The following is a 21,197-nucleotide window of genomic DNA, read 5'->3' as shown; positions in this document are numbered from 1 at the left end:
CTACCTGCTACCTACTGCAGTTTAATTGAAATCCATCTTTCCATTTTTGAATTTAATTAACTTAGCAGAGGCTTTGTCCACGGTGAGGATCAGATAACAGGGTCAGTCAGTGTTCCTGGAGCTGGGGGGTTAAGGGTCTTGCTCAAGGGCCCGATGGTGACATCACTCTGCTAGCCATGAGACAGAAACCTTCTGAGCACAAGCACAGAGTCATAACCCTGACCCATTCCTGCACCCCTGCGTTGTTAAATGCAAAGACCAATCATTCTGACTTATTTAATCGCTGTTACTTATTTGATGCACATGCTAAATGCCAAAACTTGACATCCTGTCATACTTTTTTTCACACGCAGCAATTTTGTCTAAAGTAGTTTCATTATACAATGTATTATTGTTCATTATTATATGCAAGGATGATTCTGTTTAATGGCACCTTTACATTTCGAGTACCCCACTGCAGCATGCTAACTGCATTGCCAGGCATCAATCTATGTATCTCTCCACTTCCATCATGATGAAGGTTATGGATGCTGCTGGTTGAGGAGGACAGACCAACCTTTTTCAGCTTCTGTATACCCAGAGCAGGTCCCAGAGCAGCTGTAAAATCCCTCAGCGTGTCCTGGGTCTGTTGCTGGGTCTCTGCTCGGCCAGACACGCCCAGAACTCCAATGGAAGCCAAACGAAGTCATCTTAAAAAGGTGCTCAACCCACATGGATCCTTTCAACCTGGATAAAATGTACTAACATCTCTACTGTTAAGAAAACATATGGAGGTTCTCAGCCTTCAAAACGTCCACATCAGATTTCTGTTCAAAGTCAGGGGTCCAGAATAGTTTTCAATAAAAAAAACAACATTTCATGAACTTTATTGAATTAACAATAACTTTTGATATAGACATCAATTTACAATAAAAATGGGAACTTAATGTAACGCTCAACTATCATGAGTCGTGTGTGTGTGAAGTTTGGTGGTTCTACATTCTATTCTTGTACTTCAAATCACCTTTTTATGTTAAACATATTGATTCATAAGGTGCATTAACGGCGGGGTCCGGATCACCTTAGGTTCGGTCCGCATCCGGACCATGGCCCAGACTTCGAGAAGCCATGGTATGTAGGATAATATGCTGCTTCTGTGCATAACATAGCAGGCAGGGAGCTCCAGAGCTGCAGACTGAAATGCCGTCCCCAGCTCTATGTGCATGAAGTTTGCATTTCCCCTCAGTGTTTGGAAGTACTTGTGACTGCAGTCCAAAAACTGGCATCCCTAAGCTGCCCATTGTGTGTGACAGTGCGAGCGCAGTGTAATGGGCCGGCATCCCGTCTAGGGCGTTTCACTGCATTGTGTCCTGTGCCTGCCTGGGAGCCTGTAGCTGGACACATTATGTATAATTAAAAGCAGAAAAGAATGCACCAGGTATCACAGCACAAAAAAAAAACGAAATCATAATCTGAGTCTTTCTCCATTAAATCCTGTTCTATTTTTAGTATTACAAAGAGCAAAACGGCGTTGTAGGTCACTCTGAACAAGCACTGAGGCTAAGCACGTTAATGTAAATAAATAACGCAATTAACTGGCAGCCCCTCCCACCCGTCAGCCGAGCTGCTGCAGTTTGCTTTTCATTACTGCAAAAAGGTGCAATTAAACACGGCCGTGGCCAGCGGACTGCTGAGCCGACGGTCCAGTGGCTCTCATTTCACTTCCAGCGTTTCGGCACCTAGTCTGGCCAGACTCTGGCATTTATTATTAAATTCGCTCAGCGAGATGTCAAGGGGCAGTGGCAGTGTTGTTCACAGAGGCGCAGTACCCACTTGTGGCGAGCATTTATGGGAGGGCTGTGATAGGTGGGATCTTACCCTTTGACTGCGCCGTCTTGTTAAAGTTACGGTAGACTGCAGAATGGGCCAATTTACAGCACAGCACACCCGGGCTAACAGAGGGAAGGTGGGAGGGCAGAGGAGTCGGATGAAGATCAAGCAGAAAAGCCACTGTAGACTCTTTGTATGCTAAATCGAATATTGAGCTATTAATGGATTCATTTCGGTTCTTTGGAGGTTGGAAAATAATAATCCTGAACCACTGTCTACATAAACACCAGGGCAGTGAAATGTCAGCGAGGAGGATTCAGTCTTTCTAATGCCGGTTAACACTGTATAACACATACCCAGCCAAGACAAGACCAATTCCCTGGCTAGCTTTGCTGCTTGGCTGCCCTCGGTATATATAAATAGTAAGTAGTAAACAGTATGCATAAATATACCCCAGGGTCTCAACATATTCTGTATAGTCCTGAGGAAAAATTCGGAGCATAGTGTTCTTATGGTTTGGGAAATCATTTGTCTAGATGAAGTCTAGTAGCATGTTTAGCTAGCCTATATAAGCGCAGTGACAAGAAATTATGCCAGTGCTATACCAGTGCAGTGCATCACCCAAGCACTGGCAGCCATTTTAAAACTTTAACAGAAATTCAGGTGGAATATGAAGATAATAATTTTAGCTGACAGAGAAGAGAGGCAAAACTTCTTTATAACAATGATAAATAAGGCTCTCTCACTTCCATGGCTCAAACTGCATTATTTCATTAGGCATGAGGTAAAGATTAAAGTGGCAATTTAATGCACTGTAAAAATTTGGCTGGAAAAGCAATAATGCTCACAGGAAAATGTACATCCTGAGTAGGTCTGGAGAACACAGATCAGGATTTCAAGCATGTACTTCATTAGAGAATTATGACGGGGGCAGTCTGAGGGGCATCCTTTGTGTGTTCCTGCCTGGGCTCGGGGGATGGGTCAGCTTCCGGTGCCATGGAAGACACCTACAGACACTCGCAGACAGCAGAAATAGATCCTGTGTTACAGACAGGCACGCACACACGCATGCGGATACACTCCAGAGCCAAACAGAGAACAAAGCCGTATCTGGGGGAGAAAGAACCACAGATGGATCCCTGCAAGAGCTGCAGTGCTGACCAACGGGGAACACTGATGGAGCCAAACAGAAATCGTTAAAAATAATAAAGGAATGATGGATCTAAAGAGGATGGATGTGTCACGGATACAATGAAAAGGAATCCTGGAGAAACAAGCAGCGCTGAGAGCAAAGATAAATGGAAATCATAGCCTACAATGTACTCTATGCTTTTATAAATTGTGCTCAACATCAACAAGCCTACAGAGAGCATATTTCAGAAAAGCTGATCTCTAGGGATCAAATGCAAGCATCCATTTCAACTGTAAACTTTTACTCAAGCAACAAGAAGCTAACTGGGTGGGGGGGGGGGGGGGGTCTTTCATGACTATCTTAAATTAGTTAACTAATTTAAAACCACTGGTAGCACCAGTAACTGGATAGTTTTTGTTTTAACACACAATAATCTTTCAGTCATCATACATAATGTCCTAATGCATAGATCTTATAGCTGTTCTTAGGCTATTTATTATTCATAAGATTCATCTTTTTCACAGTAAGCTACAGTACTGCGTAGAATTTTACCATTTCCTGAATGAAAGCACTTAACGTAAAAGATACATTCATTCATGTGCTTGTGTGGTACAGAAGAAATCTTAATATGACTGTGCAGTGCTTCATAAAATCACTATTATTTTTTTAAGTAGCTTATTTTGTGAATGTTATTCCTGTAAGTACTTAAATAGCATGTTTAAACCTCAGACACTGCAATGATGCATCTGATTTTCTGTGAATAATATGCGGGGAGCAGTTAGCTGTCTGCATAGCTATTAATCTGAATGCAAGCAATTGAATGCATGCGGCTGTTTTATTCTGCATGGTGCGTGAATATTAAGTCACTGTACTACTTTACATAGCCCAGGACAAATAAGACAATGCACTTTCTGAAACAGTCCTGTGCACTAACTACCCCAGGATGAGTGTCTCTGTGTTATATCCATTAAGCTGAGCTTTCAGGGGGAACGCAAGCGATCCGTCTCACTTTCCAGCATGCTGGGATAGCTAAAGCTTCGTTATTAGTTTTGAAAGTTGAATGATGCATATTGTTTGGTCCTTGGATCTCAGTAACATATGCAGAAAAAAAGGATACTTTCATAATTTAGAGTTTAGAGGTGCCAGTTTGGACTGTGGCAGCTAACCTGCCCGGCGTGGGGAGAATATGCAAATTCCACATGAATCCTCCAAAGCAGAAAGTGTGAATCAGCAGTGCTGCCCAAATTGCTACCATCCTACCATTTAGACGAGCTCCTTTTATATATAAATATAATGTATTAACACTGTGCTCCCATTGTTGTACATTACTGTCCTCTGCTTTGCTGCAGTCAACTCTTCAGCCCATAGTGCTTTCCAAGGTAGCCAAGCTTGGTCACAGCACACTGGATATGTGAGAAACATTCAATAAAATATGCCCCTGGGCCATGCCATTTAAGTGCTGTGTTTGGGCCATGATATTTTCCTACTCTGTGGTTTACTGCCTGGTGTACTTAACTGTTTTTCTTGATGACTGTGTTCCTCTCACCTCACTCTGTGTGTATATTTTTCAGTATCATGTCCGTGACATTTACTACATGTTGTAAAGGTAGCTTACGTTCAATAATATAAGAAATACAGTGAAACACTTTCTTGAAATACTATGTATAATCACCTCGCAGAACCACCTGAGAACAAAATGTGGGTAGTCAGGAATAATTTGTGCTTTCAATTGCAAGCAAAAATATGATAAATGGATATTGATTATCTTTAGGCCAGAATAGCTGCACATCAGTTTATGTTGTGCGAGTAATCAGGAAGACCAACTAGGGCTAACGACCTCACTGAAGGGCCCGGCAATGACATCACTCTGCCAGTGACATCACTCTGCCAGGCAGGAATTGAACTGTTGACCTTCTAATAACACACAGAGTCGTAACCCACAAGGCCACACTCCGCTCACTTAGCCTTTTACACTCATACGTAATTCCCATTGCATTCTCTTGGCGTTACTTATTTCGATAGCTTTCCTAATGGGAGGTACTTAAATGTTAAACAGGGCTGCCAACTTTGGTCAGCTAGCTGGAGTGATATTCTGAATTTGAGACAAATCTGCACACACATGCACATGTATTTACATGTATGTAACAGTTTTATTACCTTATAAATAGTCTTTAGGGCTTACAAACTACCCCGATGCTTTTGATGTAACTGATTTTAGGTTTATAATGAAATAATATAGATTTACCATAAGATTTCGAGGGTGAGCGGAAGAGTGTAAAGGCGTGAGAGTTGGCAGTAGCTCTTGCTCCAGTAACTTTCTTGTAAGTGATCCTTCATTAGAATAGTTGAGCAACAGCATTCACACCTAAGCTGGCTCCTGTCCAGCTCTATGCTTGTGATGTCATCCACTTGTACATCACTTTGGACAATGGTATCTACCAACAAATAGTAAAATATAAATACATTGTCAGTCTATAATCATTTTAAAGGTTGTTGTGGTATGAGCCAATAGTTTAATACATAGTACAGAGTTGAAATGCTTTGTGGATTGTACTTTGTTTTTATATAATATCTGGTAACGCTTAACATTAAACGCACCTTCATAATACATTCATTTAAAAGCAGGATGTAACTAACTTAATGTCCTAACATACCTTCAGAGCTTTAATATAGATTAATAACAAACATAGTTATAGGATCACAATGTTTTTTTTATCATATAATGTTTGTTGTTAATGTACAATAATGCTATAAATGCATTATGAAGGTGCACTGTATGTTCTACAAAATCATTATAAAGGCATTATAAAGGTGCAGTTAATATAAAGCGTTACCTAGTATTTTGTCATAATGATTTCAAATGACACTGAAGAATCCTGACATTGACGGACTATTTTATCTGATTGTATGATATTGTAACAGTAGATTTTAGTAATTCCTAGTGTAATGGTGGATGTGTGTCAGAACTGAGGTTACCACCTGCCTTAACCATGTGTTAGAAATCACATGTGCTGCGCTGCAATTCACCCAGATAAACTGCTGTTCTCTACTGCATGAATATATTTACATACTTTTCTCTTGTGAACACGCTGATTTACATATTCATTAATCAAAACCCACAACACTGAAGTACTCACTCACCCCTTCACATTTTCTGCCTGCAAATTTCACCCGCATCTTGTTTATGAGTCTGGATGCTGACTTCTTTTCTCACACAAACACTTTTACTTGGTACCAATAACTTAAGTCTAAATCTGACAGTAAAATACAATAGAATAATGCATGTATAATAAACATAATGACTTGGTAAAATGTTATAAAACTTCATGTTACAATAATATAAAAGAATAATATATAACAGATGGATATAATTAATATTGAAACAAAAAATATATAGATGATTTTTTATATATTTTTTTTTAGTTAGAAGTGAATTTCAAGAAAAGACGGAAAAGCATGTGGGTATATTCTGTAAAAAGCACAGGCGGGAGCCAGGATTTGCAGGGCCTCCCCGGATATGCCCCTGGGGGAACCAGAGCCCAACAGGAGACAGCAGACTTATTGATGCATTCAGTAAATGTAAACACAGAGCTTATGAGTTTGCCAAACTGGACTGTGCTTGCTCTGTTTAACGGGGTCATGGAATTCACCAGAAACCATCCAGGCTCTGCTGGGTTTAAGGAGAGAAACAACAGAAGTGCTTAGCGCTGAGGATGTCCCACAGACTCTCAATCTGCCCTGCATTTCCGTCATATAGGTATAGCGGCTGATATGTGCTTGGGCTGCAGCCGCGCCGAGAGGGGGGGCGTTTATAAGCTGCTGTCCTCCCCACGGCGCTGGACCAGTTAAAGGCTGCGTTGCACATGTTTTGAAGATGTTTTTTTGAGAATAAGAGGGGGCTCAGATATTATCACCCTCGTCGCTAAAAGCACCAAAAAATAAATAAAAAAGTCTCTGAATGCCCCTGTGAGTGCTGTCCTTTCAATCAACAACAAAAAACAAACAAACAAACCCATGCAGACAGACAGCCTCTTTCTCGAGATTAATCAGATGGACAACAAAATGAATAAGTACATGACAACTCTGAAAAAACCAAAAAGTTCAATTACAAAATAAAAGAAAATGTGCATATAGAGAAATGTAGAGAATAGATAAGCCATATCAGAACACAAGATGAAGATGGGAAGTGAAATCTCGGAGATATTGAAATTTGCCAGGTCAGCGTGACGACATTGCTCATTTAACACAGAATAAACATGAAACTTTAGTTTCCATAGTAGGAATTTTCCAGCTTTGACAGCAAGTTGCCTTGATCACTGAAATCTTAGAAATGGCTTGTAAATGCTTAGTATGTAGTCATATGTATTTAGTATGCATCATCCATCCATCCATCTTACAACCACTCATCACAGACAGCTGAGGGATGTACACCTTATTATTAGAGAAATGTACAGAGAAATGAGTAACAAAAACAATATTATTATGAAATTTAATGTTCATACTTTACAGATTTGTACTTGCTTCATATTTTATATCAGTTAAGAATTTCTTATAAGAATTTTGAAAGTGATTTAATGGTGAAACCCATATACAGGTTTATAATCAATCCTGAAATCCTTTCATGATGATCCACCTCACATCTTTTTTTTTATTTTTTTTTAAATGCTGCATGAAGTTTACCTTGAAGCTGCTTTACATGCACATGGAACAACACGCTTGTAACAGACATGTCTTTGTTTTTTTTGTTTTTATTTTGCTAGAAGAGATTGCATATGATGAATTTTAATAGCAGATTATTTTAATCTTGATATGTTTTAACCTTCAATGGATTATCTCAACAGAAATGTACTGCGACGCTGTACACCTTCAAAAATTTAACCATGGCAATGCAGCAGATAACTGAAAAAATAAAATATATCCATATAAAATACAAATAAAATTAATATTTTAATCACATCAATAAGACTAATAACATTTCTAATAACATTGTACAACTATTTACTACAAATGGACAGCAACTTAAAATATTAAGTAAAATATTAAAAGTTAATCATAAGACATAAACAAAAATATATATTCCCTAAGGGGCTGCTTTTGTACTTTCCTGCAAATCATTTTAAGAGCTCGGCACACCTGCCCTCCGTCTTCTCTGTGTCATGTGCTTTGTAAACTCTAGGCTTATGTGCAGAATAAGCGGTTGTGATGGATGGATGGATGGACATATGGATGGACATATGAATGGATGGATGGACATATGGATGGATGGACATATGGATGGATGGACATATGGATGGGGCAGCACCGTACTGCAGTGGTTAGCACTGTTGCCTCCCACCTCTGGGGACTCTGGGTTCAGGTCTCTGCCATGACTCCATGTGTGTGAAGTTAGTATGTTTTTTCTGTGTTGTGGGGTTTTCTCCAGGTACTCCAGTCCAAAAACATGCTGAGGTTAACTGGAGTCACCAAATAGCCGATAGGTGTTAGTGACTGGTGTGTGAGTGTGCCCTGTGATGGGTTGGTGCCCTGTGATGGGTTGGCGCCCTGTGATGGGTTGGCGCCCCATCCTGGGTTATTCCCTGCCTCGCACCTGTAGCCTCTGGCATGAGCCCGACCCCCTGTGACCCTGAATAGAATATAAGCAGCTGCAGAAAAAGGATGAATGGATGAAGGGGTCCTCTTAGTCCCTTCATGTTTCATTAGGTTTCCCCTTATGCCAAGATAACAGCAGGATCTCCTGTGCTAAGGCTAAGCACGACATGAGGTTCTTACTCTCCAGGTCTATCCAGGTCTTCCATTAGAAAGATGTGCTTGAGTTCTCACGTAAGAGATTTCTCTGGCCATTGCAATGTTCTGCTCAGTCTGCTATCTATCTGTACAGTTTTTGTTTACCCAAGTTGTTTAAGTCAGCATCTTATCACCATAAGATCATACTGAACGGCTTGCAGAGAGCAAAATCATTCACAGTATGTGTGTTTCCCGCCTGCCCCTGTCCACTTGCCTTTCCCTTGGGGTCCTTAGTTACATCAGCTCACTTTCTCACTATGATCGCTGGGCATTGGTAGTCCCACTACACAATAATTTCTCAATGTCCGTTGTTCACAGTACAGTAACTCTTCAAGAAATAGATTATCATTTATAAAGTCACATCTGTCAGAACCTCAAACCACCTTTCTAATACATCAGTTAACAAACACATGTAGTGAGTTTAATATCTTATTTTTAATGCCCGAATACATTTATTTATTTGAATCTCTGTGTGAAATTCTAACCATGACCGAAATCCAAATGGGAATATTATTAAGTCCTTGGTATTTTTTTTTTACTCATTCCACATGTAATCACTGTTTCATGGTTACCATCTCATTCCAAAGTCTTCACAATTTTGCAGTGAATTGGAGCATACAATATTTCCATTTCAGACGTAGTTTAGGTAAAATCATAAATTCATTTTTAATAGCATGCAATTTATTAGATCCAAAGGAAAGCTGTGAGAATATAAGGATGAGCATCACTGAGAAATGTCTATGTTAGGGAAACAGGTCAGGCAGCTGATTAGTACATACTGAAATTGCAGAGAGCTCTGCATCTATCTATCTGTCCGTCCGTCCGTCTATCTATCTATCTATCTATCTATCTATCTATCTAATCAAAATAGATATTTTTGCATTAAAGAGTTGAGATTAGTCTTATATAAGTAGTTTCTGCATTGAAGTTGTCAGTTCTATATTATTGTTTTACTTCTAAGTATTGCTTTTTATGATTTTTAAGCATTTTAAAAAGTGTACAATGTATCCATATTCTAAATATTATTATTTCAAGGTGCTTAAAAGCATTGTCTGAGATGAGTTGTATTTTAAAAATAGGACTTTTGATGACAGACCTGAACAAGGCCTTGGTTTCCAGTCTGGGCTGAGTGGATTCAGACTTTAGTTTGTCTAACTTGAACTAGCAATTGCTCAAAATAACTAATTAAATAACAAATTAAACAAATGCCTAGCCCTAGGTCAGCAATGGTTTTTAATCATAACCTGTTCCTGATAAGGTACATTGCGTGAAACTAAAAATTAAGAAGGAATTAATAAACATGACGCTGTGTGAATAAAAAGGATTCATTTTAAAGGGAACGCTTTCAGTCAAGAATCTATGCAGGACACATGAGGAGAGCATTTTGCATGGACTGCCAGGAGTGAATGCATTAGACTCAATGCTTTCAATGCAGAATAAAATCATACTGCACTTGTCTGCCTTGATGCATTATTAAAATGTGAATGCAAAAATATGAAGTACCACATTTATAAATATATATAATATGATGCTGAATTATAATGTTATTCATGTTAAATTTATTTACTTTTGGCTACTAGGCAAACTATTCATGAGCTGGAGAGTGGGAAAAAAATTATAAAATATGAATATATTAAAGTGCTTTCTCGCTAAGGCTAGTAATCATTGGTTTGAATTTCACATTGAAACATGTTTAACGACTGCATTATATTAATAGATTATACTTGCATTTCATGATTAAAAACATGCTATAATTACCTGAAACCGTTTCATGGCGATTATTAAAGGAAGCTGTGCTACTTAAGTAGCATAATGATTCATCAATACACAGCAGCATTACGTAAGAAAATAAATTAAATTAAAAAATAAATTCAATAAATTAACAGAGACACTATGGCCTTATAAAGGAGGTCAGCAAATACACAAATGTCTTACAGTTTTTCTTTTAATTTCTTAAAACAAAATTGTCTGCTAAAACAATGACTGTCCACTATCATGAATATCTAGCTGACTATAAATCAATACTGAATATTTATCATCACCTGGGCTTGTATAGTACAGTCAACAGGCAGTATTTATATCACTCTATGTGTCTACGACACACGTCTCTTCAGAATCTCACAACACTCAGTTTTAGGATTTTGCACAGTAATAGTAGCTTGAAAATGATTTAATTGTACACTTATGGGTAAAATAACATGTTATTCTAGGGATCATTTATCATATTTTTTGCAAAAAGAATATAAAATGTATGCATTATTAAGAAAACTGAAACAATATTACTAATAGCAAAATCATATTTGTTAGGCTAAGGCCGTCAATATCTACACACTAATATTGTGTTTTATTAATAGATTGCTAATTGTGTAACGCACTGAGACCATGTAATCTTTTTTAACAATCTTATGAACCATTATGCAGTATGTTTGTTGATTATTGTACTATGAAGCACAATGGTTACCATGACGCTATAGATGACGTGAATGCAGTGGGGGTGCAGAATAAATGGTACAGTGATATCTATTAGAGGCACAGATTACTTTGTCCATAAAGCATATACACACATTGAAAATCTCCATTTTCAAAGGCTACTCCAATGCATTTTGAATTGTCTTAGCAATACCTGAAAACTCAGAGCTTAAAACATTTAAGCCAACATTTTTTAACTCAGATCCAGTTTAGTATAATTTATGTTATATGCATTACTTATGAAGCACATTTCCTAATTTCATTGACCACTGAACATACAATACTGGAAAACTAGCAAGAAAAAAGTAGAGATTGGGCAAATAATTATTATGGTAGCATTAAGTGAAGACCCTGCAGTGGGAAAAAGAGGAAAAATTATAGTTACCATTTTACTTGCTATATCCTTAGTAAACAGCATCTTGACATCACATTTGCATCCCACTGCATCCATCCATCCACCATCCATCCACCCGTTGCCTAAAGCCGTCTCACCAGTGCACAGTCCAGTGCAAAGTCATTTTGCTGCTGTTATTATTTTAATGTACCATCAATAAGGACTAAATCCCAAATGCACAGAACAAAAACAGATTCGTTCTGGAAACTTTATTTGAAAATACAAATGGCTTCTCATTGTGCTTTGAGAATTGTGTTCACAAATGAGGCACACAGAGTGCTTGCTTATCTGAATACAGCCTACGTACAGCCTCAGCTAAAGCAGTGTTGTTCCAAACTGTGAACACTTAAAAAACAGTGATAGGCAGTCTCATATACGGATTGAATCTTCCCCTGAAAAAAAAGCAATCATCTTTTGCCACAAGACGCTGGTTCTCTCTCACCTACTGCGGTAAATTATGCAGTTTTATTTTTAAAGTCTGCCTGAACAAGAAGATGGTCTTCTTAGGAAGCCATGAGTCGTGCTCGCGAAAATCATATTAAACATTGCATTCTGCATGGGCTAATAATAATAATAATAATAATAATAATAATAATGGTTGTATTGTTATTATTATTATTATTATTATTATTATTATATAGCTTTACATTGCAAAGGAAGTGAGATGTCTACATTTACATAGAAAACATCAACAACAATACATCCACTTATATCATTTTCTACATAATTCTTCTGCGTATAACATTGGTTCTTCAATGTTCTACAGCTGCATGTAAGCATCACTGATTGAGCTGGTCTCTTTCAGATATCAAAAGCCTTTTATTTCACTGTCTCTGCTGCAGTGGCAGCTTTAACTGGAGTGACTTTGCATCTGCTGGGAAAGGTGGATGTAAATCACAGTGCAGAGATGCAGATAGGTTACTTGACACACTCAAGGAAGCAATACATCAACTTGTTGTTTGGTGCAAACAACCTGAGGTATGACTGGAGTGTGTGACACTGTTGTTTCCATTTATCAAATAACAGGGTTACTGCAGGTCTGCATATGGAAGAGTAATGCAATAACACACTGAAGTTAATAAATAATAATACAAAAAAAGGTTAAATGTATTTTTTCAGAGCAGGATCCACAACCCTACTCACTGGAGAAGGTAAAACAATCAATAATACTAGACAAAAACTAGGATATTTAGGATTTTGAATATTCTCTATGTGTATGTAGCATTTATTGAGACATTCTTATACGATAATAATCATTACTGTAAAGGAAGTTTATTAATAATAATCAGTTTCTTGCCAAAGCATATCAGGACAAATCCCCGCCCCCATCTCCAGTCCAATGAAATGGCTGCCAGGGACCTTGACCCGGAAACGCAAGGCTGGGCTACCTCTCTATATTCTAATTACCTTTGACTTATGATATCTGCCTTTTCCACCATCCTCACAATTATATATGAAATTACATGACAGAACATTAAATGTCCTGTTGCAGTCTCTAACACAGTAAATCTTCTCTGATTTGGTGATTATCTGTGTAATGAAAAACCGGGGAGAGTGCGTTAATTATTTCACAAGATTTAAAGCAATCATTCTGGTCAGGGTAACATCAGTACTAATATACCTGCTAGGAAGCCCACGAAATCAGCCCAGGGACCTGTAAATCCCCCCTGAACTGAAAAATGCATGCTCTCTTTGACAAATAAGTGATGAATTTAGTATAGTCCTTCACTTAAATGAGGAGTACAATTAGAATATTCTTTGATTTCCCTTAAGCCTAACCCATAGTCATACATAAGGACAGATTAATGTTCAGATACTAGCAATTAATCCTAAAAATCAATGTTGTACATGTATGGGTTATGGGAACACACACACCACACACACACACAACCTATTGTTGTTTCGACCATGGATATTTGCATAAGAGTTATATCATCAAAGTTGTATGAGATGAATATCTTCATACAACAGTAGGCAAGCCACACTCTCCAGATATTTTAAATTGAAAGAAAATGGTGTATTCTCATTTAAGCATATCTATTTCTAGAATTAACTAGGATATGACTCTTGCATCTGAACATTACAGTAAAACACACACACACACACACACACACATTTGTATTCATATCTTTCTGGGGACTGTCCATTCATTTGGGCAAAACCCTAATCCCAACAATGACACCCTTAACCAGCCCTAACCTTAACCATAAGTAACTAAACAAAATACAAGACTTGTGGCATATTTAGTTTTTTGATTTTTAGTCCAAGATTTTTATAAATTGGCAGTTATCGTTGTAGTCACCGAAAAAATGTCCCCACAACTTAAAAAGTTATGTTCCCACAAAGAAATAATTACAACACACACACACACACACACAACATCTACACACTCTCCAAACCATATAGGGACATTGTTCAACTCAATAACAAGGAGATAAAAAATGGTTAAAAAAATAATCAACATTCTCTATTGCATGTCAACTGAAACAAACTATTTTAACTTAATTTCTGTTTGTTTAATTAAAGTATGGAATGACACATGTAGCTAGACCAAATACAGCACTATATCATTTGAAAACCACTGTATCGCTTTTAGTAATTATGGTAAAAGTATATCCAATAAGTTTAGTATGTGCAATAAACCTCTGTAATTACAGAATGATTACAGAAGCACATTTAAAGACTCAGTCTAGTCAAAGTTAAGATTTTCCTAATTACACTGTATTTTTACAATAGTTTGTAAGAATAAGAGGCAGAGGGTACATGATGAGCACTGTATCCATGATGAGCACTGTATCCATGATGAGCACTGTATCCATGATGAGCACTGTATCCATGTAATTGTCAGTTGAAAATAAAGAGGCTTCGGCTGAGCAAGTTGGGATCCTTTCTTGACATTGACAACAAACCTCCTCTGAATGAAGAATTGGCTGTACTGCTTGAAGTAAGGGTTATCAATCAAGATTGAGACAGAAAATTCATGAATGACACAGGCTCATCTATACAGATTTGACATTTTTCCCCCTGCAGCAATGCATATGAGTGTTTGCTTTATCTAGAGTTTGGAAACCGAAATGATTTGATTAGGGTGGGACCAAAAACCATTGATGAAAATAATTTTTTTGGTGACACGTAATGAACATTCAAAGGATACTTCGCTGTCACCCCAAGAATATTACAGCAGCTGCCACTAGGGAAATGAATAAATGTCCATTGTTTTCTTCCCAACACATACATGTTTGTAGTAACCAGACATCATACAGTGGCTTTTGTTAACACATTTTGGTGAAAGTAGTAAAGGAAAAATAAAACTAAAGAAAGAAAAGGCGTCACTAATCCTCGTATCAAAATAGGTGATATGTTAAAATGTAAGCATTAGACAACATAATTATGACATTATTATTTAAGATTTTAAATGTTTAAAAAGTTAATAGGAATGAAAATACAATTTATTCTCATTCGTCTATGATAAACCTCTTCGACCTCCTGTTTCCAAAAATGCTGAAATCTCCCAGTCCACGTTTTATTTATGGAACATAGATTTTTTTCTTACACCAGGGTTTGCGAACGACAAAGTTAAGGTGAATATATAAACTACAGTACTGTAAATGATCTGAAAAGGCAACACAGAATTTTACAGATATTCATGACATGTGACCTATATAACTGAGGTTAAAAAAAATCTTAAAGGAACAGATAAAAATTTGTGATGGTACATGACAGATTTCAGGTAAGTATGACAATAAATATTTACTTACAGGGAAGAACCAAAAATGTTCTGCACAGTAAAATGTACTGTTATATTATGTTTAATCAGAATGAGAATTATAAACATGTGATTCACAATATATGTGTGGTTATACTCATTGCAATGCATTTGGGTAAAATTACCTGTATCTACAATAATTTGTATTTAATAAACATTTATTATTGTTTTTTTTTATAATGAAAAAGTATCATCAGTTGCAGATCACAACCCATATATTCATCAAGTAGAATGTAGAGCATTTTACATCTGTAATGTAATGCATTTTTAAAAATAATCATTGTGTAGTCCGGCACGATCCCTTTACTGATCTTTAAAGTTTGTGCCAAGGCATTCTCCAACGAGAAGCACATCGGAAAGGAAAATACTATTTGATATATACAGCATTTCAAAACTGGCTGAATGTTGTCTGTTTCTCAAGAACTTCGAGGTAGTCCGGCTCAGCTTGAAGTTTAGCTTTTAGTTCCAAATATTTGTTTCTGCTGGGCTCCACATACACAGTACTTGGTGCTGTGCTGTACAGAACTGTCTCTGGTACCCTTTCTGGGTGCAAAAACTGTCGCCTGACTTCGTAGTTCGGGGTGTAAATGTATGGGGCGGGCCCGCTAAACTTGTATTCAAAAGCATTTCCAGAAGGCGACTGTTTGTCAGCATCAAGAATGCCTCTGAAAAAATTATCAGCATCTTGCACGGGGGATGGATTCTCTCGCGGTTCAATTGTGCTCACGCTGTACGTGGTACTTCTCAGATCACTATCCCTGTCTTCATCAGCATTATTTTTGTATGTCACTTTTAACTCATGTAAGTCTCTATAATCCTCCACGGCGTTGCCTTCTCGGGACCTGTAAATAGGGTTTTTGCACATATGACCCATTGTGTGTGGAATATACTCATAAACATGCCCAGCTGGGTTTTTCACTTTTGGGCCAGACCTATTACTATAGAGGCTGTACTGCAGATTAAAGGAGCTGACGTCAGAGTTATTGTTGCTGGTACGGTCGTTTTGAGTCTTTTTGCGTCGCTTCATGACAAGGACGAACAACCCTGCGGCGATGAAAACAGATAATATAAACACCAGAAGGAGACTCAGGATCAGGACGGAGAGCGGCACCGTATTGGATGGTTTTTTGTATCTCAGGGAATTTTGTACGGTTGTGGCAATGTCTGGAAAAGAGTCTTCAGATGGAGGCACTGTGGAAGCAATGACATCAGAGTAATCGGGACACAGGAGATCCAATCGGATGGATCGCATGTCCTCCCCAGACAGTCTCTTCGGAGATCCACATATCACGTCATTAACAACAGTGCCCGTATTGAGCTGCTCCAGCCAGATCTTCATGCCCACCACATCACAGGAACAATCCCACGGGTTCTCATACAGATCTATCTGTACCAGTGATTTCAGCTGATCTAACACACCACTCACAGGAAGATTCTGGAAATGATTGCTGCGAAGATTAAGTCTAGCTAGATTTAAACCGGTAAAAACGCCTGCAGGTAAGGTTTTTAGAACGTTGTTATTGAGGAAAAGCAGCTGGAGTTTGGGTACATACTGAAAGGTACCTGACACAATTTCTCTGATCACGTTGTATTCTAAATACAAGTACTGCAGGCTTTGCAACCCATAAAACATATCCGCTGTGAGGCGCTCAATTAAATTGCCGTTCAAGTACAGCCTACGCAAGTTTGTTAAATCCCCAAAGGCTTTGTCATGTATGTGGGCTATTCGATTGTTACCAAGGTGAAGCAAATCTAATCCGGTGGCTTCTATGAAATCAGATCTGAGTACGACAGGGATATAATTCCCAGTGAGGTACATCTTTTTCGGATTGTATGGTTTCGGCTTCAAGTCAGAGATGCTCTCAATCTTCCTCTCCTGGCAGTTAACATTCAGTCCGAGGTCAGATATTTGTAAATTACATGAGCAGGCAGTGGGGCAGTCCAAAGGCACTGGAGATTTAGTTTGATAAGCAATTATTGGACCATAATTATACGGAATGCGAGAGGTGGGTTTTGACCTTGATTTGCTTGATTGGCGGGTGCCCTTTGTCGGCCTTGACGATGACCGTAACACTGCAGATGAGGTGACAGAGGCAGTCACGGCAACAGGGGTGGTTTGGAAGTATCCAATCGTGCTCAAGGGTGGCTGGGGCCGCATGTCGTACTCAGAAATGGCTCTCCTGGGACATAACTCCTGCTTGGAGACCTCGTCCAGGTCTCTCCCGTGCAGCCGGAAAGGTGAATCGCAAACAACCTCCCCAACTAGTGCAGTGTAAGCAATGCTCTCCAACCAAGCCTTCAGAGCAATAAGCTCACATGAGCAATTCCACGGGTTCTCTTCCAGTCGTATTTCCACAACTTTGTCCATGTGTTCCAGAAGCCCCACATAAGGGAACATTTTCAACCGATTTCCCCTCAGATCAAGGTGAGTCAAAGGTACATATCGGAATATGTTGGTGGGCAGAGCAGACAATAAATTGTCATTTAGAATGAGAACTTCTAAAGTATTCAATTTGCTAAATGCATTAGATTCTATATTAGTGATGTAATTGTAATCAATCTGCAGATATTCCAGATTCTCAAGGCCAAGAAAAGTATCATCCCTCAGAAGATCTATCTTGTTATTGTTAAGATGCAGTCTCCTTAATCCTTGAAGTCCATTGAATGCTCCAGTTTCAACTTCTGAGATGTCATTGTTACCTAAATGCAAAATTGTTACACCAGTATAATTGATAAAGTCATTAGCAGAGAGTCTTTTCAAGAGATTTCCTGTCAGTAACAGATGATACATTGGGAAATGCACTGGACTTATTTCAGACAGTCTGACAATTCCTCTGTTCTCACAGCTCACAGTCAGAATCCCTTCTTTCTCTTCACAGGTACAAAGGTTTTTACAAATCTCTCCATAACCGTCATACATCTGAACGAAGCTCAGAGAGGTGGCAACAAATAAGATGATTTTCAATATCCAGATATGCATTTTCACAAAAAAGGACGGCTAAATTTCTGCAGTAGAAATATGTAGTTTCATCTAGAAAAAAAACGGAAATATTTTCTGTTTAAGAATCATACAAGAACACAAACAAAATTAACTATATGCAAACAGTACTACAGGAAACTAACGCAATGCATTGTCATTGTAAATCCATAAATATTTACAGCGCGCTTCGCAGGTTTTAATTTAAAAATTGTAATATTAAAAAGAAAACCCCCCTTTTCCGGATCTGGTCACGATTCTTCGATCCTTTAACATCTTAGAGAAGTATGTATCTCTCTACAGTGAGCAGTCTCTAACATGGCCCCGAAATAGGCTACACACAGCACCCGCCTGAACATACAAGCTCATGTATTGCTAGGCATTACAGGGAACTATCCATTTTGCATGAACAACTAAAATGCATGATAAAGATCCGAAATAAGAATTATTTTATTTTTTGCGCTGCACCGTACGGCAGTTCAACCAACTGCAAACCGGCTAATATGTCATGATCACAAACTAAACCAGTTAATGGAGTACATCGTATAATTAATTAACGCGTTAAATAACTTAATATATAAGCAGGGATATATTACGTTTAAATCAATTTCTGTATTTAGGAACACAGACGTAGTTCACTTTGCCGATTCGTACACTCACGCATACACACGTATAAACATAAGTAGGCGTAATATTAGTAAAGCCGTATTTTAATGTGTGCCTTCAATATAAGCAGTGCCGCAGTCAGAAAAAGAAGAAAATCCAAACCACAAAATAAAACAAATAAATAAATGCGCAATTATTCCCCATATATGTTCTCTTTACTCACCCTGCATATCCGATGACTTGAAAATAGTATCGCAACTCCTGTATATCAACCGATTTCTTCGAAAATATTGTAATATTTGCCTATCAAAGGATGGTAAGCCGGTGCATTTATCATGGGAAATGTTCATCGCCAATCTCGCAAGACTAGAAATGCTGATCGCAACAGCGGCGATAGTCACAGCCCATCATCCTTCAGGAAATAAATAAATAAGACAATAAATAAATAAGCAGCCGACTTGATTAGAATCACACGTGAATGGGCCACGTCACTGATTTAATGTCCAGCATTTCATAATGATGAGGAAAAATAAAAGTACATCAGAGCCTTTTCTCTGTAGCGTATCCGGTTTGTGTCGAAGAATCTTTTGATTTACACAAATTCTCTGGTCCGCTCCTCCTCGCCTCCTCTATCACGCACACACACTCTCCCCCTTTCCTCCCTCTCTCTCCTTCTCCCTTTATCCGCGGCAAAAGAGTCCGTTTTAGTCTGAAAAAGCTTTTCCTGCAGAATCCATGATACATGACGCGCATCGTCTAGCTGAGACGATGGCAAAATTATTCAGACTTACTCATCTCAGTGTTATGCCAACCTGCCAATCGCTTCCAAACGCGCTATATATATATATATATATATATATATATATATATATATATATATATATATATATATATTTCCCCTCTAAACTATTACTCCGAGTATTTCTTCTCTATAGAAAATTCACCTCGAATAACTTCTTAGTTTCCCTTGATAAACGAAATTGTTTCCAAGGCCAAAGACAGAAATGCTTTTAAAAAATTGTAACCATAAGAGGACTTCCAAACAACCGGACATAAATTAGGAATCTGGTAGATTCTACAAAGGCCATAGAATTTGGTATCATTCCGTCGGTCTGCGGAGTGCGATCGAACGAAAATGAAATCGCTTCCCTTTTTCATATATGTGTATTTTCACTATTTTGTGTGATCCGGTGCCTGTCTGATATGTGTCGGTGACGGGATGCATTTAAAAGCACCATAAGAGAAAATCATTTATTTCCCGAAACGCGCAAACAACACAACTATAAGTACAAAATGTCGATTTCTTACCAGGTCGGACTTCTTTAATGTAAAAAAATAAGTATCACAGTGTTTTCTTCCCATCTTTACTTGTTGTTTTAGCTGTCCTTTGCTCGACTGTGAAATCCTTAAAGTAGAGTTTCGCAGCTCTTTGGCCGCACGCTGCAAGCACTGAATTGCCTCATTCACGCCGGCAAACGTGACGGCAGACCCGGTAGAGCGCATACTGTTTTTCCCATAAAAATGGACAAAATCAAGTTTTACAAAACAAAGGAGTGTAGTGTTGGCTGAAGTAAACAAGAAATCCATGCATCATTTATTTATAAACCGACGCCGTGCTCCGTTGAAAAAGAAAAAAAAGAAAATTGTATGAACCGGCATGGGAGGCTGTCCCCCAAAATCCTGCGAGTGGTACGGGTGGCATCGCTGTGCACACAGATCTGTCATTTTATTCCCAGTCAACGGTTAGGTCCAATTTTTTAAATATATCTGTAGACATCTATATTTATATATGTATTGCTTTATCTGAGCCATCACAATGGAATATTAGAATAAACCAAGTAAAATCAACTGATTAGGGGGTTGAACAATTTAAAGCTTGATACGTCTTTCTATTTCTTCAAAGCTTCCAATTTCTCAGTGGGAGGGGGTTGGGGGGCGGATCAGGTCATACCTATAGAGGGCAGTGCTGCGATGTATTGGGAAGCCTTTTTGCGATGCCTTTCGTGTTGGGTGTTGATTTGATATGGCCATTAGCGCAAAAACAAATACATAAACATATGGTAAGACAAAGGTTAGGTGGTTGAAGGAGTTTCAGGCCAACTTAATTGCGCCTTGAAATTCCCTTTAAACCCCAGGTTTTGGTATGTACTTGTAAAGTAGTGTATATTACAAATGCTGCATAATATAATAACAGTAATATCTTAATGCAGCTGTTCTTCAAGTAGGTTTTTTGCCTATGATCAGTCAAGGTCAGTCTTTT

General features: G+C 38.2%; 1 protein-coding gene across 2 annotated transcripts; it reads right to left on the bottom strand.

The window, feature by feature from the left end:
• Window positions 1–11,782: 11,782 nt before the first annotated feature.
• On the bottom strand, window positions 11,783–20,678 carry LOC111834116 (SLIT and NTRK-like protein 5). 2 transcript variants are annotated; one of them, XM_023793072.2, is made up of 2 exons: window positions 20,246–20,678; window positions 11,783–18,385 (listed from the first exon to the last, which is right to left on the bottom strand). In XM_023793072.2, exon 2 carries the CDS (start codon window positions 18,332–18,334, stop codon window positions 15,743–15,745), a length of 2,592 nt encoding a protein of 863 aa, XP_023648840.1. In that variant the 5' UTR covers window positions 18,335–18,385; window positions 20,246–20,678; the 3' UTR covers window positions 11,783–15,742. The 2 variants fall into 2 exon arrangements, with proteins under 2 accessions (XP_023648840.1, XP_023648839.1); XM_023793071.2 differs by lacking the exon at window positions 20,246–20,678 and adding an exon at window positions 19,161–19,669.
• Window positions 20,679–21,197: the final 519 nt, after the last annotated feature.

This window comes from Paramormyrops kingsleyae, chromosome 16 (genome assembly GCF_048594095.1).
Source record: "Paramormyrops kingsleyae isolate MSU_618 chromosome 16, PKINGS_0.4, whole genome shotgun sequence".
Classification (NCBI taxonomy): Eukaryota; Metazoa; Chordata; class Actinopteri; order Osteoglossiformes; family Mormyridae; genus Paramormyrops; species Paramormyrops kingsleyae.
Note: the sequence above shows the minus strand (reverse complement) of the source record. Positions and strands in the feature narration are given on the sequence as shown.

Bases quoted from the DNA above. Each gene is read 5' to 3' on its own strand.
- LOC111834116 (XM_023793072.2), bottom strand. From the start codon at position 18,334: ATGCATATCTGGATATTGAAAATCATCTTATTTGTTGCCACCTCTCTG.